The 25356-nt window shown below is 39.7% G+C and overlaps 1 protein-coding gene across 1 annotated transcript in view; it reads left to right on the top strand.

The window, feature by feature from the left end:
- Window positions 1–19980, top strand: part of ESR1 (estrogen receptor 1) — a 166830-nt gene extending 146850 nt beyond the window's left edge. The window contains exons 7-9 of the mRNA XM_075146139.1: window positions 10399–10532; window positions 18134–18317; window positions 19688–19980. Of these exons, the coding sequence (XP_075002240.1) occupies window positions 10399–10532; window positions 18134–18317; window positions 19688–19922 (553 nt within the window). The 3' untranslated portion in view covers window positions 19923–19980. The remainder of the gene's footprint in view (window positions 1–10398; window positions 10533–18133; window positions 18318–19687) is intronic.
- Window positions 19981–25356: the final 5376 nt, after the last annotated feature.

The raw sequence follows: 25356 nt of genomic DNA, 5'->3' as shown, positions 1-25356 counted from the left end.
CCACCTTTGGTAATAAAGGCTCATGAACAAGTCGATTTAAAAAAAAACCCACACAGAAAACAACACAACAGAACCACTACAGAACAAGCTTTGTACATTTAATTTCTCTCTTTCTGAAGCTCTCACCTTCATGCCCATCTACCACTTACTGGTCAATTTGTGATGGTACAAGGCTAATTGTTGTGATCAAAACAGCCATTTTTTAAAGAAAAATGCTGTTTAGTCTCATGAGTACTGACACAGAACAATAAATAAGCTAGGCATTTCTCTTCATCAGCAGGCCTTGCATTTGATATGGTGGCTTAGTTCACTTGTGATAGTCTCTGCTTTTCTCTTTGCCTCCTGTTTTGTTCTAGAGCTTTAGGGGTTAATTTTTTTCAAATTTTATTTTTTCCCTGCTTACTTTTTCCCTAGGCTTTTCCACAATCTCCAGAGTTACTGGTTAAATGCAGGATGATCTGAAGTAAAATTTCACTTCTGATAACAGTTTCCTCATCTTTTAATTATTGATAAAGCATGGCATTGTACAAAAGGGAGAATCCTCAGTTAATTAAGTAGCCCTCCAACACCTATCTGGCAGTATTTAAGGCATCCTGATGGATGGTCTTGATTTGGTCTTAAAACCTTTGAGATGGAGCTTTCCTGACACCCTGCTTCCTTAAGCTTTTCCAAGGCATTACTTTACATAGGAGTAGAAAGTGTTTTATCGATGTCTATTAATAGAACTAATGTATATAGAACACCTTACTGTATATAAAAATTGTCTCTTGTCTTGAAGACAGGCGCCGCCTATGCATAAAGCCTGCAATAATATTCTAATGGATAGAATATAAAAAAAAAGTTAAAATATTTTGACAATTCTTTAGTGCTTCAGAAATAGCACAGGGTATAATGGTTCTGCTCTGCCTTTCATCTATTCCCTGTCTTCTTGAATTTCGTCTCTTATTTGGCTTTATTTTAACATCTCTCATTTGGTGTGTGAATTAGCCACCACTTTGGTTCAGAGCTAGCTCAAAGGGCAACAAAAAGAGACATCAGAAAAGATTAGCAAACCTCAGAGGGTGGTGGGCTGGTAATATCGTCAGTACTGGAAGAGGTCGGAATTGCCTATTTGAGCCTCAGGCTCAATCCTAATTGTTCCTTTGCTGCTATAGAAGAGAGCTGTGCTGGGTGGAAACTGCTGCTGTGCGTGGGCAACCATTTTTTTCGACCTGTTTTGGGGAAGTGATGATGCCAACAGGAGTAACTCAAAGGGCGGGTTATGTGAAAAGGTATAAACATAACCACCCAGCTCAGTGGAGGAAAAAAGAGCCTTGCTCTTAGGAGTCCCTTCTGCTCCTGCCTCTTTTCCTCCCTCAAATTATGTTTGGAACTGATATTTCAGTTTTATTTCTTATTTGGCAAATGTCTGTTTCAAGGAACTCTTGAAGGGAAAAAACTTGATTCCATGTTGAATTGTGCTAATTCCAGTCCAGTACTTCTCCAGTTGCCCAGCTGTGAGTGATTCTCAGACTGTGATTCATGCATTGACACTAATGGCACATATTTTTGAGTAAGTAGCCAAAAATACTGTATTTGTTTAAACAACAAGAAATAATTACTGCAACAGTGTTGTAAATCAACTGAAAAATATTTTAGTGAGCTACCCCCCACCTTAAAAAAAGAAGAAAAAAAAAAGAAAGCAAAATTAATGCTTGAATGTAACTTTCTGAAAAATGTCCATACTGTCACTTTAGGTTTCCTCCCTCTGAATTTGTGTCCTTGCCTCTGGTCAGATAGATGTTCTTCCTTGCCTATGCCATGACTGAATAAGTTAATGAATTAGAAATAAATCCTAACCAAATATAATAGAAGTATGAGAATGAGATGTAAGGAGGATAAAATGCTAAGATACACATCGAGAATGAATAGACTCATGAATAAAAAGGATTGTACTCCTTCCAAACCTTTCTCCAAACTACAATCCAAGCTTAAACTGATGAAGAGATTTTGAAGTATGAGAAAGTTAGGTTAAGTTTTAAATTTTATTTTTTCTTCTCTATTTTATATTCTGTGCCAGATTTATGCATAAACTGAAGCCAAAGGGCTGTAATACGGTGATGGGGTTTTTATACCACTGCATTAGTACATCAAACCTTAATTGTATGATTTAAGGATTACTTTTATTCTTTACTCAGGTGCCAATAGTATGTTTGGATTCTTGGTTAAAAAGCTCCACATCAGTAATAAATCCTTGCTTCTAATGGTACCCTCTGAAACGAAACTCTTTCAGGAACTTCTCCAACAATTTACTTTAGAAACAAAAATTTTGGTTGCAGATAATTTTGTCCAACCTGCTTCTTGAAGGAAGACCATTGCCAACACCAGCTTAGGCCAGCTGTGACTTTGTCTAGCTTTCTTGAAAGTCTCTAAGGATGGAGAACACATAGCCTCTCTGGGTATCTGTTTCAGGGTTGCACCACTCTCCTACAATCCAGCCCAAACCTCCCAAGCTGCAGCTTACAGCAGTTGTCTTTTGATTTAACATTCACTGCTCCTGAGAAGACCTTGGTTACACCCTATTTGTAATGCCCCTTCAAGCAGTTGTAGCCTGCAATTTTGTCTGTCCCCTCCCCTACATATTTTGCTTCCTTATCACCAGACTGGACAGATCCAGTCACTCAAGCCCTCCTTGTAGGCCATGTGCTGCATGCCTCTGATCTCCACAGCAGGAGGAGACATCCAACATCCTTCTTGAGCTGAGGCACCTGAAACTGGACACAGGCACAGCCTCAGCAGGACCAAGTAGAGGTGGGGGGAAAACAATTTCTCTTGTTCTTCTGGCCACGTTCTTCCTAACATAATTTGCATGCAATCTGCCTTATCCACAAAGAGAGAATGTTGTTGGCTTGTATTTTATTTGGTTTCCATTTTCCAGGAGGGCTGCTGCTCAGCCCAGTGTTTTTCCAGCCTGTATTGATGCATGGGTTTATTTGGCCCCGTGTGCAGAATTTTGTACTTCTCCTTGTTGAACTTTGTGAAGTTTCTGTTGGTTCACTCCTCCAGGGTCTCCCTACCACTGAGGTTGTGCTACATAGTGTATCAGCCTCCCTCCGGCTCCAATTTCATATCATCCACAAATTTGAAAATGAACTTTTTATCATCATCCAGATTATTGACAAATATTTTAATTATTTTGCACCCACCGCCTTCCCTTTGATGTTTAACTAATTGTTTCATCATAGAGTCAATCAGGTTGGCCAAGCACAATCCGGTTTCCTGAATCCTCCTTGATTTTGTCAAAGTTGAGTTAGCCTTCTGTTTGTCAGGGGCCTCTTTCAATCTCCATGATTTTTTCTAAGTGATAGATAGTAGCCTAATGAATACATTGACCAACTATTTCAGCACCCTGAAATGTTGGCTTCAATACATCAATATGCTTCTGTTGGCATTGCCGTGAAATCTGACACACAAAAGAAAGAAAAGCTGTTGAGTGTTTCAGTCTATTCCATGTAGTCAGTCATCAGGTTTTCCGCCCCATTCATCAACTCTTCCTTCTCACTGAAATTCCATTTGTTGTTGCCATACTTGTAAAATCCCTTCTTGTTCCCCTCTGTGTTCCTCACTAGTTTTAGGCGTAAATGCTCAAGCAATACTTTGGTGCTCCTCCTTTGCTGCCTGCTTTTATTTCCATTTCTTATGCCTTTTAGTTCATTAAGGGGCTCCTTGCTTAGCCAAGTGGATCTTCTGTTGAAATACCTGGTCTTCCTCTACAATGGGATGGGCTTGTTCCTGAGCTCTCAATAAGTTTGCCTTAAAATATCGTCTAGTTCCCTTGACGCTTATCCCCATCATGTCTCCAAGAATATTTTGCCTAGCGATTCCCTAAATAAACTGCAGTCTGTTCTTCTGAAACCCAGAGTCATAGTTCCGTTGTTTGCATTGCCAGCCTACCTCTGGATCCTCAGCTCAGTCACATCTCATGGTTGCTGCAGCCAAATTTCCTATCTGTGACCACATTCACCAGCAATTTCTCATTGTTTGTGAGGAGTGGGTCAATAGAGCAGTGCCCTTGCTTGGCCACTGTGCTGTTTGTATTGGGAAGTGATCATCAACACAGAGCAGAAACTCCCTGGATTACTTGCATAATGCTATGTTGACCTTTCAGCCAATGACTGCAGTCTATCCATGTAGAAATCCTCCACAAGACTGTAGACCAGTGATTCGGAGATTTCTGTGAGTTATTTATAGAAAGACTTATCCACTTTATACTCTTGGTCAGTTAGTTTGTAACAATCCTGCCCCCTTCCACCCCGCTCCGGCCCCCAATCAGTGTTAATTTCTCCTCTGACCTATATACGGGGGCTCCTGACATACGTGGTTCTGATTTCTTATGGTCTGTGCGACCAAGGTCTTCCTTTATGTAGCACTCAAGTTCTTCCCCTCTCCTTCCATACTTGTTCTTCCTAATCAAGTTTTACCCATCCATGACCATTTTTGCAGTCATATGCACTATCTGATCTGAGCACTATCCCACCAAGCCTCTGTGTTTCCAATCTCATCACAGCTGTCTGACTGTGTTTGGACTTCCAATTCTCCTTCTGTGTTAGAGCACAGACATTTGAGTTAAGTCTGTGAATCCCTTTCTTCTAACTGGGGATGTGAATGTTGTCCCTGCAGCTTTCTCTCAATCATACCTCCTCTGTTTCCTACCTTTATGCTTAGGAACACATCCTGTGACAAGCCTTGTTTAGAGGCTTCCTCACCAAGTTACTGAGCCCATTTGTGAAGATGACCCTCCCTCTCCTAGTCTGGTGGATCCCACCTGTTCTTGGCAGTCCCTTGTCATCAAATGAAGTACCGTGATCAAAGAAGCCAGAGAGACAACAAATACACCGTCAGGCTTTGGTTTAATGGGTGCATCTGTGCCTACTTGGACTTTTCCCTTTGAATGGAAAGTTTGATGAGAACATCCCCTGACTCCCTGTTCCCCTCACCTAAACACCCTTCACTGTTAATGTTTACTTGTCTCTCACTTGTTCCTCTGTTTCTGTAAAAGACATTCCTGATATTTAGGGTTTTTCCAAGACTTAAATAAAATCTAGGTTCCTATTCATACGTACCGGGTTCAAGGAGGAGAGGATCGAGTTAGTAAAAGAGGACTGAGTCATGAATCTCTTAAGAAGTCTTGTCACATGCAAGTCTGTAGGAAGGGCTGCATCCAAGAGTGCTGGATGATGTCATTGCAAGGCTGTTCTCTATCACCTTTGAAAGGCTGTGGAGACCAGGAGAGGTCCTCAATTACTAGAGAAAGGTGTATGTTGCACCCACCTCCAAAAGAAGAAAGACAGACAGTCTGGGAACTACAGGTTGGCCCGTCAGCATCACTTCTATCAGGAGGAAAATCATAGAGCAAGTTCTCTTGGAAGTTTTTTATGTGAACAGGAAGGAGAAGATGGTGAATGTGAATTAGCATAGATTTAGGGTATATTGTGCTTGACCAACCTAATTGCCTTCTGTGATAAAATAACTAGGTCTCTTGTTAATGATTCTCACTCTACCTTGATATCGTAGGGGTCTATCCTACCATTTGTCCTGTTAAATGGCTTTATCAATGACCTGGAAGAGCAGATAGAGTGCACGGTCTTCAAATCTGCAGATGACACCAAAGCAGTTGATATGCTCGAGGGCAGAGCTGCCATACAGATGGACCTAGACAGGCTGGAGGAATGGGCTGACAGGAACCTCTGAAATTCAACCAGGAGAAATGCAAAGTGATGGACTTAACCCACTGCTACTGTTCCAGCTGGGGCCTAACTAGCTGGGGAACCGCTCTGCTGGAAAGGACCTGAGGTGCTGAACAGCCATCAGTGCGTGCGCCAGTACTGCAACATGGCAGCAATGAAGGCCAACAGTATCCGGGGCTGTATTAGTGGTAGTGCGGGCAGTAGAGCAAGGGAAGTGATTATTCCGCTTTTATTTGGCACTCATTAGACCATGTCTGGAATACCACACCCAGCTTTGTGCCCCTCATTACAGGAAAGATGTTAATAAACTTCAGTAAACCTACTGGAGAGCCACTAAGGTGGGAGCACATGCCTTGTGGCTGAGAGAAGTTGATTTGTTCGGCCTGGAGAAGAGATGGCTTTTAAGCATGCCTAACCTAAAATCTACAAGGAAGTTATCCAGGCTCTTTATTAAGATGCCCGATGGGAGACTGAGAAACAGGAGTCATAAATTGAAGCAGAGGAGGTTCTGACTGGATATAGGAGAGAAAAAAAAACATGATGATGAAAATAAGTAAGCTGAGAGGAGCGGTTGTGCGGTCTCCATTCTTGGAGGTTTTCAAGACCAGACTTGCATAAAGCCTTGAGTGAGCTGACTCTGCTTTGAGCGGGAGGTTGGGCTAAAGACATCCTCAGTTACCTTCCAGTCTGGATGACGTTGTAATTCTGTAGACTTACTAAAGTTAATGCACATAGTAGTTTTATGCAGTAACTTAAGACCTTTAATTCACATACTTTAACTTTTCTAACCATTTCCCAATAGCCAAGTGTTAACGATTCTTCTAAGAATACACTCTGATGCTTTGCAGTAAACAAGCTTTTATTGTTTTGTTTTCAGTAAGCTGAGAGTACACAAAGACAATAGCATGATGGTGGGATAAGGATAATTTTCAAATCTATTGCTTAATTTGTCCTCCAGGAGAGTTATCTAGGCCTTCCTAGATAGGCCTTCCTATCAACTGGACATATAGCTGTAAAGATGTGATAATACTATCAGCTTATGTTAGAAAGTTAGAAGACAATTCAGGAGAACTGGAGATTCTTATTTCAGATAGGTTTTGTTGGTTAACAAAGAAAATCAGTGTTGTAGCCTAGATAATAAAAACATTTTATTAGAAGCCTGCATTTCAAAGATACTAAGGTCCTACTAAGTTCCCTGATTTCAATGGAGCTGGATGAGCTGCCTACTCTGAAAATAAAACAGAAATTTCTAAATTGTTGCTTGCACACATGAATACCTAAAGCTAGGTATCTAACTTCATCTAAAGTACTTTACCTAAGGAGATACTCTTCTTTTTTTTATAGAGTAGCCTGGTATATCACATGCAGCAGATAGCAAAGCAAACGAGATTAGAAAGTATTTAGAATCTGTTAAATTCACATCATTTTTTTTTATCATCTACCGTATGAGTTCAGTTGGTGGGAAATAGACACACATGGAGATTTAGGCACACGGACTATGTGTTGCAGGACTAGAGATTTTTGTCCAGAGGTTGTACTTGTCAGTAAGAGGATCTTGATTGGAATATTGATCTTGTAAACCACAGTCCATTGAACTATTTTTGTAAAAAGTACCTGGGAATAATTCTTACTTGCTATCAAAATGTCTTCTCCATCTTATGAATCGCCATAAGGCATTTTAAAAGGTCTCATTTTACAAATAACTTCCTATTTCTTTTTAAATTGTGGTCTTGGCTATGCAAATTTTGCAATTTGTTCAGCCTGTGTAATAGTTTGAATTGTTCTGAATACTCACTGGCAGTAGTTTGATGGGGTTTGGGAAGCAAGTAAATGTCTTAGCCACACATGAAGATGTGTTTGGTTTTTTTCTTTTAATACGGGTCATTTGCCATATGATTCACTGAAAATTTTCCTTTCTGCGTAATCCTGAAATTCTAAATTCTTAAACTAACCTTTATTGGGGCATTATTTAAGTTAATGCAAAACTATTAAAGGCTTTTAGTCCTCTGAAACTGTGCTTAACTATATATATGCAAAGTTAATCTTTCTCTAATTATAGGCAAAAATGTTGTATCAGAAGCAGTGGAACTTGTCCCACCATAAAAATTCATGTTTTTTTTACTTCCATAGGATCTAAATTTTTGCACACAAAACAAATTTTGAGGTAATAGCAATTGTTTGTATTCTTATGCCTTGAGTGCCTGATTTTTGTTTGTTTTTCATTTGACAGTGGTGCTATTAAATACTAGTTTGCCTTTGTTTATTTTATTGATGTCCAAACAGAGGAGGAATATACTTGAATCCAACTGGCTCAGTTTTTCAGCTTTATTCTGCCTAAGCAGGGGTCATCAGGGCAGCAAGATGGTCATTGCTGAAGAGCTCTCTGTATCCAGCACTGAACAGTGTAACTGATTGGTCATCAAATCATTGATGATTTTGATCTTCATTTTGACTTCAGATTCAGCCTTCAGGCCAGAGACAGAACTGTGAATTTCAGTAAAGCCATGTTCAGATATACCAAGCTGAGATCAGTCCTTTAGTTCAGCTCATCGGTCAGGGCATTGTAAATGAGGGTGCAAAAGGCAACACTCACTTTACATGGAACATAGCATTGAGTCTGCCTGCCTGTTAATCTTAAGACACAGACTTTTGTCCATGACCTTTTACATTGCACTTGTTACCATCGTCTGTGGGAACCTAATATGTGAAATTATCAATGTTGCTGGTCATACTCAAAAAGCTGCTATAGTTTAAACCACCATTTCTTCAGCGAAACTTTTAAGAGACAGAAAAGGCCATAAAAGTTGCATTGCGAAGTGTTGCAGCTTGTGACCGGGTGCCTGCCATGCAATGGAAATCAAGTTCTGAACTAAGTGCTAGTGAAATGGGTGGGGACAATTAGACACTTCTCAGGAGTGTTCAGCATGCAGCTGCCTGGTAGCCCATAGGGATCTGAGGCAAGAAGGAGCAATCCATCCTCCTTATTAAATGTACTTTTTTCTATTTCCATTCCCGAGGCTGGATCATTTCTTTCTCGCAGAAAAGTCAGAGAACGTGTGCTGTTGTAAAAGTGATTGGAAAACTTGCTTGGGAGCCCATGTTTTCCAATATTACTGTATTTTAACCAACACCCTACTGGCTGTTTTAAGGGAGTATCTCTCACTTTATTTTCTTTATATTGTCCTGCTTTGCTTAAATACCTCTGAAAGTAGATGAAATAGCTTCTGTCATATGCCATAGTCACTGGCTTGTAGGCACAGCTCTGGGATAAGGGAGGTGTAGATTTAAGTTCAAGCACCAAATTAAGCTGAACAGGGATTTGAACTTGAAAGGAGATCGGTGCGCAAGTGTTCACAGATACCCCCTCTCCGTCTTGATTCAGTTTTAGGTTTAGACATGATTGAGAAGTGCAAAGAATTTTCTCAGGCTGTAGTCAAAAATGAGGATGACTGCTTTGTCTGAGGGTCTGGTGTGGGTTTAGACATTAGCTACAGGGTCTCAACAGCATGGTTGTATCAGGACTGAGGCAGATGTGTCTATGCTGGTAGTCAACGTTGTTTTTGTCACAATGAGATTAGGAGATGTCCAATCTGTGTTCGCGTTACAAATTATAGTGGAATAGCCATCCGATCATTTGAAATTTCTTTTACATTTTCCTATAGCAATGATCTTCAAAATTTTGTTCATAAAAGCCATATCTAAAAAATAGTATATTTTTAAACAGCAGATCTGATCACTCATTAAGTCTTACATGTTAAAATTTCACTCAGGAAGTCCCAATAAAAGTAAAAGTAGGTAGTTTTTGGTAAAAGATAGCAATGTAAATGGCCTAAAATTCCATGACTAGAAAATCTGCAAACTAAATTTTCATTAAAAATAATTACAATCTGCATTAATTCTTGAACTGTGGGTTGGGTGTGCAAGACGAAAATTAGTGAGTGAGAATACCTAGTATTGTGAGCAGAGAGAGGTGGTTAGTTGCCATTACTAATGAACACTTTGAGATTTCCCAAACTTTAGCTTTGTTTAATGCTGTAATGTAAAAAGTTGTCTGATTTGTGGAGTGAAGTGATAGTTTTAATCAGACTCAGTCATACAGACAAGATTTTGGCCTCATAAGTCCTTCTTGAGCTCAAGAATACGCTTATTCTTTAAGGAGGTATTATGCTGATATAAGAAAAATGGAAGAGGTGTGTTGGAACATTACAGATTGCAAGGCCAGGTAGAAATAAGTACAAAACATTAAGGAGGGAGAAATGCAAAGAATTTGGAGTATTTCAGTAAAGGAAATATAAAAAGAAAGAGAAAACAAAGTAACAACAACAAAAAAAGAAATCAAAACGTAGTTTTAAACAAATCTTTTCCTCAATGTAAAGGTTGGGTTGAATCAATCTTATATATTCCACCACAGTAATGTCTTGGTGATGAGTTTATGAAATTGACATTTTTTTTGTGGAATATAGTATTTCATTATTTATCCATTTTATGTGGTATACTGAGAACTATGCTTTTGTAATCACACATACACCAAATGAGCATAGAGAAGGAAGTCACGTGCTCGCTCGTGAACTGATGAAATCAAATTGGAGGGGAATGGTCCAAGGGGATGAAAAGCTCATGCTGCCACCAGGTTAAAGCTGTGAATGTCTTCCCCTTGATGGTATTCACACAGGAATCAAGGGAAATGTGTAGAGGGCATGGTGGAAATCTTTGACATGCTGCTGGCTACTGCTGCTCGGTTTCGCCTGATGAACCTTCAAGGGGAGGAATTTGTGTGCCTTAAGTCCATCATCCTGCTCAATTCTGGTAAGTGGTGTGCTCTGCTGTCACTCGGGTAATTGTGGTTGCTTCTGCATGTGGTTGAATGCTGCTTGTTGTCGCTAATGACATTTTCATCTTGAGACAGCAGCAATCGAAAGGGGGCTCTCAACATAGATGCAGGCAGAGCCACCAGGCAGGGATGGAAGCGGGCAAACACATTCAGTGGTGTAGATGGGACCCAGCAAACTGATGCAGTAAGTAGCTGATACACTGCGTACAGCTGATGTGAAGGGAGGTGAGAGCAGTCTTTTGAACTAGGTGCTGGCAGGTCTTAAAGCTCTGATTACAAGACACTGAAGTAGCTGGAGCCACACTTAGAGCATCCAAAGGCAATGCTTAGTTGTAAATCTACACCTTCCTTTTTTGGCGATGGCAAAATAAAGGGAAATAATGGCAAAAATGTGGCTGAGTTTATCATGGTTTAGTTTGGATCAAAATACAGGTATCTAAAACTGATGTCATCACCTTCAACTTCCTTTATAGTTGATGAAATAAGTATTTTTGGGCTGTAAATCTTGTTCTGAAATACACTTCAAAAACAGATAACAAGTGCAGGTATAGATATAAATATGTAAGCTTAGCTGACTTGAATTCTGCAACTGAAATAAGTAAATTCAAGTTGAGGCATGTGGCAGAAAATTTCAGTTGCATGCCAGAGGATCCTTTTCTGTTTGAAATGAGAAAAAGCTCCAGACAATTTATTTTTAAATGCAGAAATGAGGCCCACGGTGTTCTCACGGAAATGATAGAGGTCTAAAATAATAATGTAGTCACCAAAGTAAAATTTTAGACTCAATTCTCTGCTAATTTGTTACCTAATGACTAAAGATGCCAGAGTTTCCCAACCCTGAGGATTTACCAACATGTTTGCCCTTTTTCCTGTTGGGTTTGAACTCATAGATGGTATCAACCTCTAGACAAAACACATGTGGAGGGCTGTCTGTCCTTTTTATCCGGTGGTCTAACAGATCACTTACCCAAGTTGCATGAAATACAAATTCAGGTAAATCCCACCAAAGGGTAATTCTAAACACAGCAGACTTTGCTTTATTGATCAGGCACTTCTTCCTTTATGGAAACTTGGACCTGGTCTACTCAAAAAAAAAAAAAAATTCAAGCAAAATTATATATGTATATAATCAAATATAAAATATTCTATTTATGTTCTATGAGATATTAATGTGGTTCAGGTTTTGTTGTGATTGTCACCAATTACCAGAAAGCGACATCTGAAGCAAGCACCTGGCATATTAGGAATGAAGGGGTATTGTTTTTATCTTGGATGCCAGGGTGTGACAGGGATTGAGAGCAGCCCTGCTGAGAAGGACTTGGGGGTACTGGTGGATGAAAAGCTGGACACGAGCTGACAATGTGCGCTCACAGCCCAGAAGGCCAACCGTGTCCTGGGCTGCATCAAAAGAAGCGTGGCCAGCAGGTCGAGGGAGGTGATTCTGCCCCTCTACTCTGCCCTGGTGAGACCCCACCTGCAGTACTGCGTCCAGCTCTGGAGCCCTCAGCACAAGAAAGACATGGACCTGTTGCAGCGGGTCCAGACAAGGACCATGAAGATGATCAGGGGGATGGAACGCCTCTCCTATGAAGAAAGGCTGAGAGAGTTGGGGATATTCAGCCTGGAGAAGAGAAGGCTTCGGGGAGACCTTATTGCAGCCTTTCAGTACTTAAAGGGGACTTATAAGAAAGATGGCAGCAAACTTTTAGCAGGGCCTGTTGTGACAGGAGAAGGGGAACAGTTTTAAACTAAAAGAGGGTAGATTTAGACTAGATATAAGGAAGAAATTTTTTACATTGAGGGTGGTGAAACACTGGAACAGGTTGCCCAGAGAGGTGGTAGATGCCCCCTCCCTGGAAACATTCAAGGTCAGGCTGGAAGGGGCTCTGAGCAACCTGATCTAGTTGAAGATGTCCCTGCCCACAGCAGGGGGGTTGGACTAGATGACCTTTAGAGGTCTCTTCCAATCCCAACTATTCTATTCTATTCTACTCTACTCTACTCTACTCTACTCTGCTCTACTCTACTCTGCTCTACTCTACTCTACTTTACTCTACTCTATTCTATTCTACTCTATTCTATTCTATTCCATTCTATTCTATTCTATTCTATTCCAATTAGTTTGATGTTTTATTTTCCTTTTATTGTCCTGATAATTATAACAGAATATTTCCTAGAGTTAAATGTTCTTCCTGAAAAGTGATGCTCCTCCAGATTTTTAGCTAATATGTTCAAATGTAATTATCCTCTTAAATAAATCTAGAATATGTAATTGATTTATAGAAATACTGAATTAGAATTAGAAAAAAAAATAGAATCGGAAGTTTGACTAAAACACAGTAGATGTTCATGTCTTGAAAGTGAAGACTTCAAGCCATGCTATTGGGAGTTTTTGTCCTCCTGCTGTATTTAATATTGATCCAGGAAACTAAACTTGTTTTTTAGACAAAGCTCTGCCAGACATCACCAGCTATCCTTCATAAGCACATCTCACTTTGTTAATAGGATTTTTGTTTCAAGATTCCCTTAAGGAAAAATTGTAAAAAACTTGAAGTCAGTGATAATCAGAGGCAAAGTTCCTTCTGCATGTAAGAGAGATGGGACTGTTGAGTGAGGCTAGGAGAAATCAGATCTTCATTCCTTCAAGGTTCATATTCAGCAGGTTCCAATCAGTGGTGCTCTATGTGATAGAAGGTCAGAGTTGATCTGATGATCTAATGAGTGATCTGGTTTTGGATGTGGGGTTATTTTTTACATTAAACTAAAGTTTATAGCTGCTCAGAAGTCTGGCATTTTTACAAGAGTCTTGATGGTGATAGATCAGAGGGCATGGTTAGAGTGGAGCTGTTATAGGTTCATGATGAAAGCTGTTTATACCATTGTTACGCAGAACGTCTGGCTTGCATACTGCACTTATTGCAGTATATCTGAGTATACTGAATATGTATGTATAGATGGCCACCGAATGTATGTCTGTATTGCTTGTAATTGCCTTTATGCATAAAGATAATTAATTTTACATTTCAGTTTTTGCATTCCTATAACCAACTAATTTTATAACCCAAGGAGATAACTACTAGGTGGTGGGAATGTGGACATGAGTTTCTGACTGTCAGACCCTTTAAATGCCCAAATTATGCAGCTAGACTGCATTACAGAGACGAGTAGCATAATTTGGGGTATGTAAAATAGTTGTTTAATTGTCGTTTGGCACAGATACTCTCAAATTTCTTCTGGAGATGCTTTTCTTCACAGAATATAGCCAGTCTCCTTAGGCAAAGTGTTGGACACACATGAAATATGTGCTCTGAAGCACATGGCATATATGATGTATAAGGAGGGGCTGAGAGAGCTGGCTTTGTTCATCCTGCAAAAGAGAAGGCTAAGGCAGGGTCTAACTGCAGTCCTCAGATAGCTGATGAACAGGTTAGGGAGAAGCCAAGACCAGACTTTTCAGAGGTGCAAGAGGAAAGGACAGGCTGCAATGGAGACAAACCACAGCAAGGGAGATCCTGACTAGATGAACAGAACAAAAAATCTTCCCAGTGAGAGGTTAAGCACTGGAACAGGTTGGCCAGAAAGATGGTAGGATCTCCATCCTCGGAGATACTCAAAACTCAGCTGGACAAAGCTCTGGGCAGCTTGACCTAACCCTGAAGTTACCACTGTTTGAGCAGGAGGTTGAACTAGATGACCGCCAAGCCTCCCTTAACCTGATTTTTTTCAATGGTTGCACATGTAAATATACACAAATCTTCTACTAAAGAAACAGCAGATAAACACACAATGAATTTTTGGCCCTTATGCTATCTTATTATATATGCATATGATTAAACCAGCTGATCTCAAAATTATTTTAAAAAGTGGACTAATTAAACAAATTGGACTAATTATGCTACACTTCATATTTAAAAGCAGTCTGCATTTGCATTCTAAAGCTTTGTGTGGATTTAATTCACTGAGTGTACACAAACATTTCTTTATTAAATCCTTGGACATCTGTTAGTCTCTTCACATGAGGTAGTGCTGTTTATTGCTTTTGCTGGACATTTATTTTCTCTTTTTTTTGCAACATCTTTCAAGGCTGTTTAGTATCTTTACACTCCTTTTCCATGTGGTCTTGGGCAAAATGCAAGTGAATTTTTTTAGTTTCACTCAGTGCGTGTAGAAAAGATGGAAGATTTTGTTTATAAAGCAAAATACACGTTTACGCTACTTCCAATCCTGAGATATCAAGATGACAGCATGTCTGTAGCAACAAGGACAACATTGTCTCTGGCTAAATAACAAACCAGAAGGTGCCCCTCTAAAGCTGCAGCAGTAAATCTTTCAACTAAAAAGCAAAATGGCATTTTCGAAATACACATTCAGCTCAATAATAAAGAACTCTTTCTTAACACTGGAAAATAAGTATGATTAAAAACATGAAAGGGCAACATGATGCCAGATGTTTTACTTTTGAGTGTGTCTGAAAAGAGGAGTGGTGCTATGTGGCAAAGCAACAGGCTTTCATTTTGGAGATGAAGACGTAGGTCACGTCTGCCTTAGCAGCTGATTTAGCTAATTAGTTAGCTAGTTAGTCCATAGAGATGGAAAGATTTAGCTGATTTTATGCATCCTATAGATCTCCTGATATATCGTTCCATGTGACTGTTTGTTATTCTTTTCTCCTGATTTTTCCAGCTCCTGTTAAATTGTGCTTTTTCTTTCTTTCTTTCTTCATTTCTTTATTTCTCTTTTGGGGGCTGGATGATTACACTAGTGCATGGTACAGAGCTGAATTTGCTCATAGCTCAGCTTGCTCATTTGCTCTGGCTTGCTATAGATCCAGAGCAACGGGGCATGGTGGAAGGGGAAGAGCCTTGGGTATTGTTTTGTGAGCCTGAACTCTAAATGTAAAGATATTTTAAACTGGTGTTTATTGTGACAGAAAAGATGTAGAGGGCGTTAACCTCTACAGTAATATGCAAAAATATATCACTATATATAGTGATATATACAGCTGGCACGGTAGCACTGCGGTCCCTGAGGGACATTGTTCTGTGCATAGCTTTGTGTTATGGGCACGGCCCAATAAACTTTACTTGTTTGCAGGGTGGTGCTCTCTCTATTCTCGCTCCTATCATGTTTTACAATACTGACCTACAGAAAGAGCTGGAAAACAACCTGGTAGCTATTCAATTTTGGCTTGCTTTCAGCTTCAGAGCTTGGAAAGACCTTTGAGACTGTCAAAATTCACTTTGCTAAGACAATTTTCTGCACTCTTGTTCCAAAACTCTGCTTGTGTGTGTATGTGTGTGATGGATAGCTGGCATTTCTTTTGGGGAAATATCTGGTCATTGGCCTAGGGCAAGAGCAATCACCGGGGAGGTCAGAAAGGAAAACCAAACGTCATTTTTCTTGGCAGTTATTGACTGGCAATTGCCTGAAGTCTCTACATTTTTGGGGGAGTGCTTTTTTTGATTTATACTTTTTAATAGCTTCTGGACTAGACCTAAGTGAGAAACAATTCCTCCTAACAGATTTTTTTCTTTTGCTGGTTTCAAAGTTATGAAACTAAGGGGTATTGCTACAAGGGCACAATAGCATCCTCTGGTTAAAAGTGAGCTGCTCTGGAGGCACCGTGGGTTTATGACACTAATGTTTCCTTCTAATGGACTGTGTTTTGTCCGTAAATTTAAGAATCTTGCCCCTACAGGTATCTGCTAACTTATAAAGCCTGGTATTGTCAGTAGGCATACATAACGGTGCTTAAGAGTCATTCAGCTGAGAAAAGCCCCAGGAGCTGTTTCTCTTTGGTGAATTCATTTCAGTAAAAACAGTAATAATCATAAAAAGCTTTGGGAGAAAAGAAGCCATTGTACTATCTATCTATATCAAATTCGAAGCAATATTCATCATCAAAATTAAAAGATCTGACTGACAGTTTTCAGAAGTTGTGCTGTGTTTGAGTTATCCTTTTGGGTTTTTAAAGCAGTCTCTCTCTCACTCGCTCTCTCTCCCTCAGAGAATCTCACACCGATATTCACAAACACAAATTTATATTTCCTTTTAGTACAGAAGACCCAAAGTCATAAAACTTACTTGCAGGTTACAGTAGTTCTAGGTGTCAGGTTCTTGAAGTACCAAGATACTGTGAGGAGGTGAGGTGTGCCAAGAAGATGGTAAAAAAAATTTCAATTTCCCTGACTGCTCAGATGCATGGCAAAATATTTTCACTTCCAATCTGATAGCTACAAACAAGCTAGAGTATATAGGTCTGTGTATGTGTGCGTGTTAGTGTGTGTGTGTGTGTGATCTTTTAATATCACTAACTGCATTGTATATTGTGTTATATATGATGCTTTAAAGAAAAGCAAAATGAAAAGTAATTCCAGAAACCAATTTTTTCCAAGGACAAAATCCAAATTTCTTCTTGGCTCTGTGAGCTGATGCAGGAGGACTAAAGCACAGGAATGGTCAAGTACATTATTGACACAGGGCAATGAACGCAGCATGATCAAGCGAGTTTGATTGTATTACCGTACATACATCTCAAGCTTTTGCTGCCTCAGGACTGGATTATAGTAATACAACCTGTTTAGAGTTATTGGCTCAATCCAGAAGACTGAAAAACTGGAGCTGAATGCAACAGCTGCCTTTTGGCAGCACAGTGCTGTTGTGACCTGATTCACATTGGCTGTGTGTTGTCGTCCAGAACAAACTCAAGATAAAAACATGCAAAATAGTTTAGAATTTCCCATTTAGAAAGCTGATGTTCTTCATGCACCCAAGAATTACTACTGACAAAAGCTCTTATGCCTGGGTTAGAGTGTTTTATAGGAGACGTAGAGGGGCTGTTGGCGGGGGAGTTTGAAGGTGTTTTGATCTCTGGAATAATTTCCTTCTGGTCCAAATCTTCAGGCTGCTCAGTTTCAGCAGTAAGCAATGTAAGATGGCTGAATTTACACAGGTTGCTTGGGACTTGGTTTTTAAAGGAGAGTTGGGTTTGCAGGTGAAGGAGCACACCTTTCAAGGCTCTTGCTTGGTTGGGAGGCTTTTGTTGAGGCAAGTGTGTGTAAACAAACCCTGATTTTGTTTACATGTTTTGTGGTAACATATTGTTCAGTTCTAGATTGACTAGCAAACCACTAAAAACCAAACATTAAACAGCAAAGAAAATGGCAAAAACTGCTGAAGGCCTGGGCTGGTCAGTAAGCACTGCAGAGCTCTCAAGGGGCAACAGCATCTCCTCAAGGTTTCAGAGCCGAGTGACTGAGAGAAGAGTGCAGCCCATGGGTAGGTCTAGCTGCAGGCTGCAGGTTCACCTGCCACCTGGCCCAGACCTTGGATGGACCCGGGCAAGGAAGAGGCATCGTCTTCCTCCTCCTGCTTTGCCCACAGTGACCAAATCCAAGCTGCAGGGTCATTCAAACCAGTGACCTGGCTGGCAAGCAGGAGGGTTTGCACACAGTTGGCTCCCATGGTTTAACACAGCCGAAGAGGCCAGCCACGAGGCGTACCTTGGGCAAGTCTGACTCCACCAAAGTAATTTTTGTCTGTGGTTTGTTTGTTTTCTTTCTCCTTCCTACTCCAGGTGTGTACACTTTTCTTTCCAGCACCTTGAAATCCCTGGAAGAGCGAGACTATATTCACCGTGTTCTGGACAAAATCACAGACACTCTGATACACTTGATGGCTAAGTCGGGTCTTTCTCTGCAGCAGCAACACAGGCGACTGGCTCAGCTCCTCCTCATCCTCTCTCACATCAGACACATGAGGTGAGAGCAAGCACGCAGTCAGCCCTCCCGCAAGGTCCCGTGCAAGGGAGGTTTCCCAAGTGCACACGCACACTTTTCCTTCACAGGTGGGAGTCGAAAACTGTGTGTAGAGCTGTTACCAAAAAAAAAAAAAGTTTACTTTCCATAAAGATGTATGGAACATGTGTGCAAAACACGTGCAAAGTACGTTGGGTTATGGTGTGAAAGGAGTAAATGTTTTCCCCATTTGTTTCTTCTAGTTTTCTTTCCTTTGCTTCTTGTTTTGATAGTGCTGTAAGCAGTATCTACTTTTAATGTTATGTGTTTGAAAAGTACCAAGTAGAATACTAATGTAGCAGTAGCCTAGTTCTGCAAACTCCTATAAGGTAAGATTTCATAAAACTATCACTTTCATGTAGCCACTTTTCACAAGTGGCTTGATTGCACGTCACTTTAGAAAAGAGATTAGGATCATTATGTGTATTTTATGGGTGAGAATAAATGCAGATCTCCTGAACCCCAATCTAGAGGACTGTGCCCTTTGCTAATTAGAGGTGAGGTATCTGAAGCACTGTTAGTAGTTGCAGTAATGATTCTCCCAAACGTAATTACCTCTTAAGGTAGCTGCTTAGTGGCTGAAGTGTTAACAACATGACAAAGATACAGTATAGACTTTATTTTTATGAAGGGACAAGAGATGTTGTTACACAGATTTTAATTTTCATTATTTCAGTTAATAAAATTAAAATTAGAGTAAGAACCACAGCATAGCTACTAAAGTTGAAACATGCAGATTTTACCTCCTGGGCTGATATACAGGTCTTCAGGAAAAAGCCAAGGGGTGTGTGCATGTGGTTTTTTTACTTGTGTCTTTTTGTGGAGTTTCTTTGTCTTCACGTTAATCACCTTTTTTTTTTATTCCTTAAGAAGTATTTGTACAATTAAGGAAGCTCCAGATGCACAGTAAAGTTAATTATTGCTTCCATAATATTGTGAATAGATACTGTTACAAGTGAGCATTTGCTAACAAATTGGCTGAGGTTATTTTCTAGGAAAAAAATCTGATATTTTAGGTTTTATTGTGGGAAAGCCAAGATTCCACTTAATCACAGAGCCTAAATTAGGAGTCCATGTGACCTAGGCTGCCTTTTAGGCAAGGGAGAGCAAAAGAGCCACCTTTAGAAGGCAACTTGCTCATGGGCAGTCTGAAATGTTCTTTGAAGGTGCCTTCTTCTGCTAACTGTAGCAGGAGCATACAGCAACTGCACTGTTAAGTGAGTTGTTTTGTACGAGGTGGAATTTATATGAACCTAACAAATACTATTAGCTGATAGCTTTTTTTTCCCCATAGCATATGTGGAAAGTAACCGTTGTTTCATTACAACCCGCAGCAACAAAGGAATGGAGCACCTGTACAATATGAAGTGTAAAAATGTAGTTCCACTCTATGATCTCTTGCTGGAGATGCTGGATGCTCACCGACTGCATGCCCCAGCAGCCAGGAGTGCTGCACCGATGGAAGAGGAGAACCGGAGCCAGCTGACAACTGCATCAACTTCATCTCATTCCTTGCAGTCTTTTTATATAAACAGCAAAGAAGAGGAGAATATGCAGAATACGATATAAACAAAAGCATATATATAATGGTATGAGAAACCCAGTAGCGTACTACCTAGCTCATGCTTCATTTCATCTATAGTGCCACCTATGTAAACACTCCAATGACAACAGTCACCCGCATTTTCCATTTGAGTGTTTGTCAAGTGCTTGTGTAAATTAATTGCTTATCCTAAATGGAAGACGTTTCATTGCTATGGACAGCCAGCAAGGATTGTCAGGCTAACTTGATTTAAAATTTGCAGTGTTTTTATTTAATTTTGCATGTAAGTTGGGTAAGTCCTAATCTAAACTGAACATCTATTTTATTATAAATTAATAGGCCATACCACGCATATTGGTATTTTCATAAGTGGTAGCCTTTGTTGATATTCACCCCAAATTCTGAGCTCGCTTAATCCTTTACTCCTTTACTTGCTTGAAACTTTGAAGCAGTTTGGTAGACTTGGATGACTTTTTTTGGGGTGCGGGGGGGTGGGGCGGCGGGGAGGCATGTAAATGGAAAGTTGATGGGCATCTTAGTGTGCCACATCATTGACCCTGTCTGAGAATAATACTGTTTTACCTTGCTGGCTTACATCAGCAGACAACTCCCTCTCAAGACCAAACTTTTAGGGCCTCTTACCACATCCTCTAGCCGAATTGCATTGTGTGCATCCTATCCTGTCTGGTCCTACAAAGCTAAATTGTTCTGTTGCTTGTGTAAATCAAGGGCAACAGGGCAAACAGTGATAACATAGATAATTACTCTTAAATCAGACCAGATGATTACAAAAATCATCAAGTCTTAAAAAAACCCCAAATCTTCACACACATATGTGATCCAGCACTATTTTATGAAAAAAAAAACCTCTCCCCATCCTTTGCTTTGTTGTGCTACAAACCAAGAGGCGAGGATGCCAGTGCAAGACTGGCACAGCAGAGTGGGATGGTCCCATCCCACTCAGTAGAGTGTGGCCCAGCTGTGTGTGGGAGGGCTGGCATCACAGCCAGAGCAGTAGGCTTTGCATTGCCTTGGCTTTCTTTGGCTCTCATTGGGGCATGCTCAGAAATCACTGTTAAGAGCCAGCTCACCTGTGACACCAGAACTGGGCAATGAGCCTCCCCCTTCATCCTGACATGGTGAAGACTCTGGGACTGCACGTCCAAGAAGATAAATCTGGCTTTCTCCATGCATGTGTATAACTGTTTTTCATAAGGATTAGTCAGATTCTTCAGACCAACTGTAAATACGCAAAAGGTCCACTGACATCAAGAGTTTCAGTGAGTCGTGAAGGAGAGAGACTGAAGAAATCCATGCTATGTGCTACTTTTGAAGTAGAAGTCGATGCTGCTGTTTGACTGCCTCCATGCTAGAAAATTAAACGTGTCAGGGAACGTTGCTGGGTACTGGAATGCGATTATTACATATGCCAGGGATATTTTATTAGTCTAATGATAAACTTTGCCTGTTCTATCTGCACTTCTGGTTTACAGGTGCAGTTTGGGAGTTAGCATGGACCAGGGACTATTCCAATAGCTGGTTGGAAGCGACCACCCTGCCCGTAAGGATGTTTCATAGCACATGCGCAGGCTGCTCCACAGCAGCTGGCCACAGTGCTAGAGAAGGGTTCAGGGATGCTTCTTTTACTGCTACAGTTGAAACCTTTATCTTAGATTATGTTGATTGGAATATCCTGTAGTAACTAAATATAGGAAATAGTGCAACTAATGCCATAGAGGAGTGCCTGTGTCTAATTACGCTCCCTGTTACACAAGCAGAGTCTGTGTGCAGTGAGATCAAGTTACACAGCAATTGTGAAGGCAGCAAGGCATAGGATGAGTTTGTGCTCCAAGTCAGGGATTCAATTCTTTAGTGAATGTACATAATGATGTCTGTAACAGTTTCATGTACATATCCGAGGATACGTGCAGTTTAAAAGTCTAAAGCTAGATGCTACCTACGTTTGAGAAGATTCCTTGAAAACTGAAGCCTAAACATGTGAAGCAGACACTGTAAGTTAATAGGTCTTTTATTGATGCATATTATAGCATCATTTTTTTCTGAATGTGCTGAAGGCTTTGTCTTTTTGTGTCTTCAGTAAGAGAGAGAGAGAGAGTGAGAGAGTGTGTGTGTGTGTGCGCAAATTTGGTACCTAAGGGCTTTTGGAGAGCTCCTAAATGTCTTGAAAGAAAATGCACATTTTGTTTTGTTTACGAGCTGGTTTTCAAATATGTTAGAAAAATCATGAATGCCCTGAACTGAGTGCAGGCTAAGATCTGAATGGAGCACAGGAATCCCTGTAGTTACACTTACGTGCTTACACCATCATCATTCACTTGTAGCCCAGTGTGCGTTAGAGCTGCTCTTTAAATACTGTACGTGCAACTTGGTGTTCTCTATGACAGAACACACAGATCAACCTCTTAAGCTGCAAGGCAAATTGGTTTAAATGAATGCCTCCCTTTCTACATCCCAGAAGAGTTCATTACATTGATTCAAGTGTAAATTTGGCCTAGAGGCAAAAAAGTAGTTCATGGAGAGCAATTCACAACAGAGGGTCAGATTCTGATGGTACTTCGGGCAAGTACCACAACACTCTACAGGTTTTCCCGGTGAAGCTGGATAAGCGTCATTTGAAGTGGTATGCAGCAGACAGAAGGGTATCAAAATGTGTCTTGGAACATAAGGAATAATCAGTCAGCTCACAATCTTAATTATGAACACTTTCCTAGGCTGAGCCCTTGCAAGGAAGTAATTTAGATTCAACCCATGTTTGTGGTGGCAACAGCGAAGGTCACCCAAGAAAGAAAAACAGTGATTCCCGGTAATACATTCATTTACCTTGGGGCAGTTTCAGGATCTGTGTCATTAACTTGTTCATGAGATTTTAACTGAAGCAGCACCTTAATGAATATAGTAACCTTCCCATAGTTATCTATAAAGATGATTGTCCACATATCAGACAGCTGAATGTAGCTATTCAATTAATTAAAGAAAGTCTATGATACAAAAATGGCAACTTTTTTCGTATGTAATTTTGCATTATGCTCTCGTGTATGCAAACAATTGTGCCTGACATTTGGTAATTGTTATTTCACAGGATGCTATTTTATGTGTGTGTGTATATATATACATATATACTTTATATTTGCAGCTGACAAACCAGTACTACCTGAATACCTGGTGCTGGATATTAATAAGAATATATAGCATGTAAAAAAAAAAATTGAAAGAAAACTATTCAAGGCAGCTAATCATGCTTTTACCAAAACATTCATAGCGATGTCTCCGGACAGCTAATGAAGGAATTATTTTATAATGTTTATACGTGGATTTTTAAAAAAAAAAAAAAATCAAAAAACCCCCTAGAAACATAGGTAATGTAATACCAGCACAAGCCAAACAGAAATAGACCAGATGAACTTGGTTTGCTTGAGAATATGGTTGTTACTGAATTATTACAAAAAGCTTGGGAGACAGAAGAGGAGATAGGTTGATGTGTTGCACTTAGTGGTGTCTGAGTTTCCAACAATATGTGAAAGCTACTCTGGTTTGTAGTGGTTTGAGCCATGTCTCGATGTTGCAGACTTTGTCTCAGGTAAAACTCCCAGTTGGGGTGGTAGGATTTGTACTGCGGTAAAATAATTTAAAGAGAGTTTCTTGGTGTGTGTTTGTGGTAAATTTACTATTATGTTTCAGTGACATCTCTTGATGATTTTTCTCCTTCTGTACACTGAGGGGTTTAATAATTTAAAGATATAATTAAAGAAATAACCTGAACTGAGGTCCCAAGGACATTGCAAGGACTGTCAGCAGGTCACTGGACTTTAAATTGAAAAAAAAGAAACAAAAGAAAACCCAAACCACCCCCTTCATCCAAGCCAGGGTTTGTATGGGAGCCTCCATCCATTCTAATTGATGCCGACTGATTCCTTAGGAGTTGTGCCAAATGTTTAAAATGAAACAAACTACCAGCAATGTAAAAATTCTGCCTTACTAGGGCCTTAGTCTTATCACAGGCTTTGGTAGGAACACAGCAAGCCTCTCTTGTGTATATAATAACCTGCTTTAAAATTAGAATGCAACCCAACCTAAAGCTAATGGGATTTTGTATATAAGGTATTCTGAGCTGAACTTATGTGAAGTGCATTTCTTACTTTGTATAAATAGATGGCTATTTTCAATGCTATCTACAACCGTAATATAGCTTTACAGATAGAAATTCAACACATGTAAAAGAAAGGTCATATTAACGACGGTATCATAATACAAACCAGTCTTTGCTGTCACCTGCAATTATAGCGTAATCTCAAATTGATTTGAGAATTTTAAATTAGTATTTCCCTAATATTAATGTCCTACCCTTTCTACTCACAATTCCCTTTCATCTTTCAGATGTAGATAGCCTTATATCCTGAAAGCTGTTTTTAAAGTGATTGTTGCCCATAAGGGTATTCAGTTTTGCACTGTGTTAAAAAAAAAAAAAAAAAAAAATCTTTTGCATTCAAATGTGCCTAAAGAAACAAACAAACAAAAATTTAAAAAAAGTATATGCTGCCATCTTGCAAATTAGTATGCTCTGTACTCCTGTGTGCCTATAATTAGAAGTCTCTTTCTTCAGAAAGTGCCCATCGGAAAATGAAGGGATAGACTGCTGGTCACAAGACTCGCATTAACAAGCCACTTTATGTATCACTTTATTGTATATACTATAAAACTAACGCTTTTGTGTGCACTATGTATTCTGTCAATGGAAAGTCCTTTCTTTGGTATAGGCTCAGCTGCCATAATGTATTTGTTGATGTATTCTGTTCTTTCACTGATGCATATAAAATTATTGATGTCTTTGTTTTGGTGAGGTTGTTTTTTCTTTGTTTTGCACCTAAAAAAGTTCTAAAAAAGTCTAAATGAAAAATCTGTTGGCTACCTGATTGGTGCAAGATTTTTATCAATGTATTTGATGTTGAAAATAAAGAATTAACCAGAACACTTTGTTTCATTAGTTATCTTTTGCATAGTTTTAAAAATATGCTTCTCTGCTTATTTTTTTCCAGTAGCCAGCGAAATGGTATGCTATTTTTTACAAAAACAGAATGTGTCTGTTTCTGTGCATCTAAGTGAAAACTGTTTCTTAATTAGTTTCTTCACTTTTCCCAAAAAGCATCAGAGAGTGGCCATAGCTATAGTCGACAATGTGTTAGGTCTAGTCTCTAGTATTCCTAACGACACCAGGGAAGTCACTTAAGTACTTAGTACATTATATGCTTTAATGTGCTTAGTATTCATATGCTTTACATTCCTTGTTTTAGCTTGTGAAACAGATTATGATGGAAGAGACAAATTGTGTGAATTTAGCCTTCTGTAGTTGACTGCCACTTACCATGAGTTAGCTAATATCAAGTAAAATAGCACTTCTTTCCCAAGTGAAAGCTAGTCCTCAGGGAAAAAATTGTCTTGACT

This window comes from Calonectris borealis, chromosome 3 (genome assembly GCF_964195595.1).
Source record: "Calonectris borealis chromosome 3, bCalBor7.hap1.2, whole genome shotgun sequence".
NCBI classification, from domain to species: Eukaryota; Metazoa; Chordata; class Aves; order Procellariiformes; family Procellariidae; genus Calonectris; species Calonectris borealis.
This window is presented reverse-complemented; position numbering and strand designations above follow the sequence as displayed.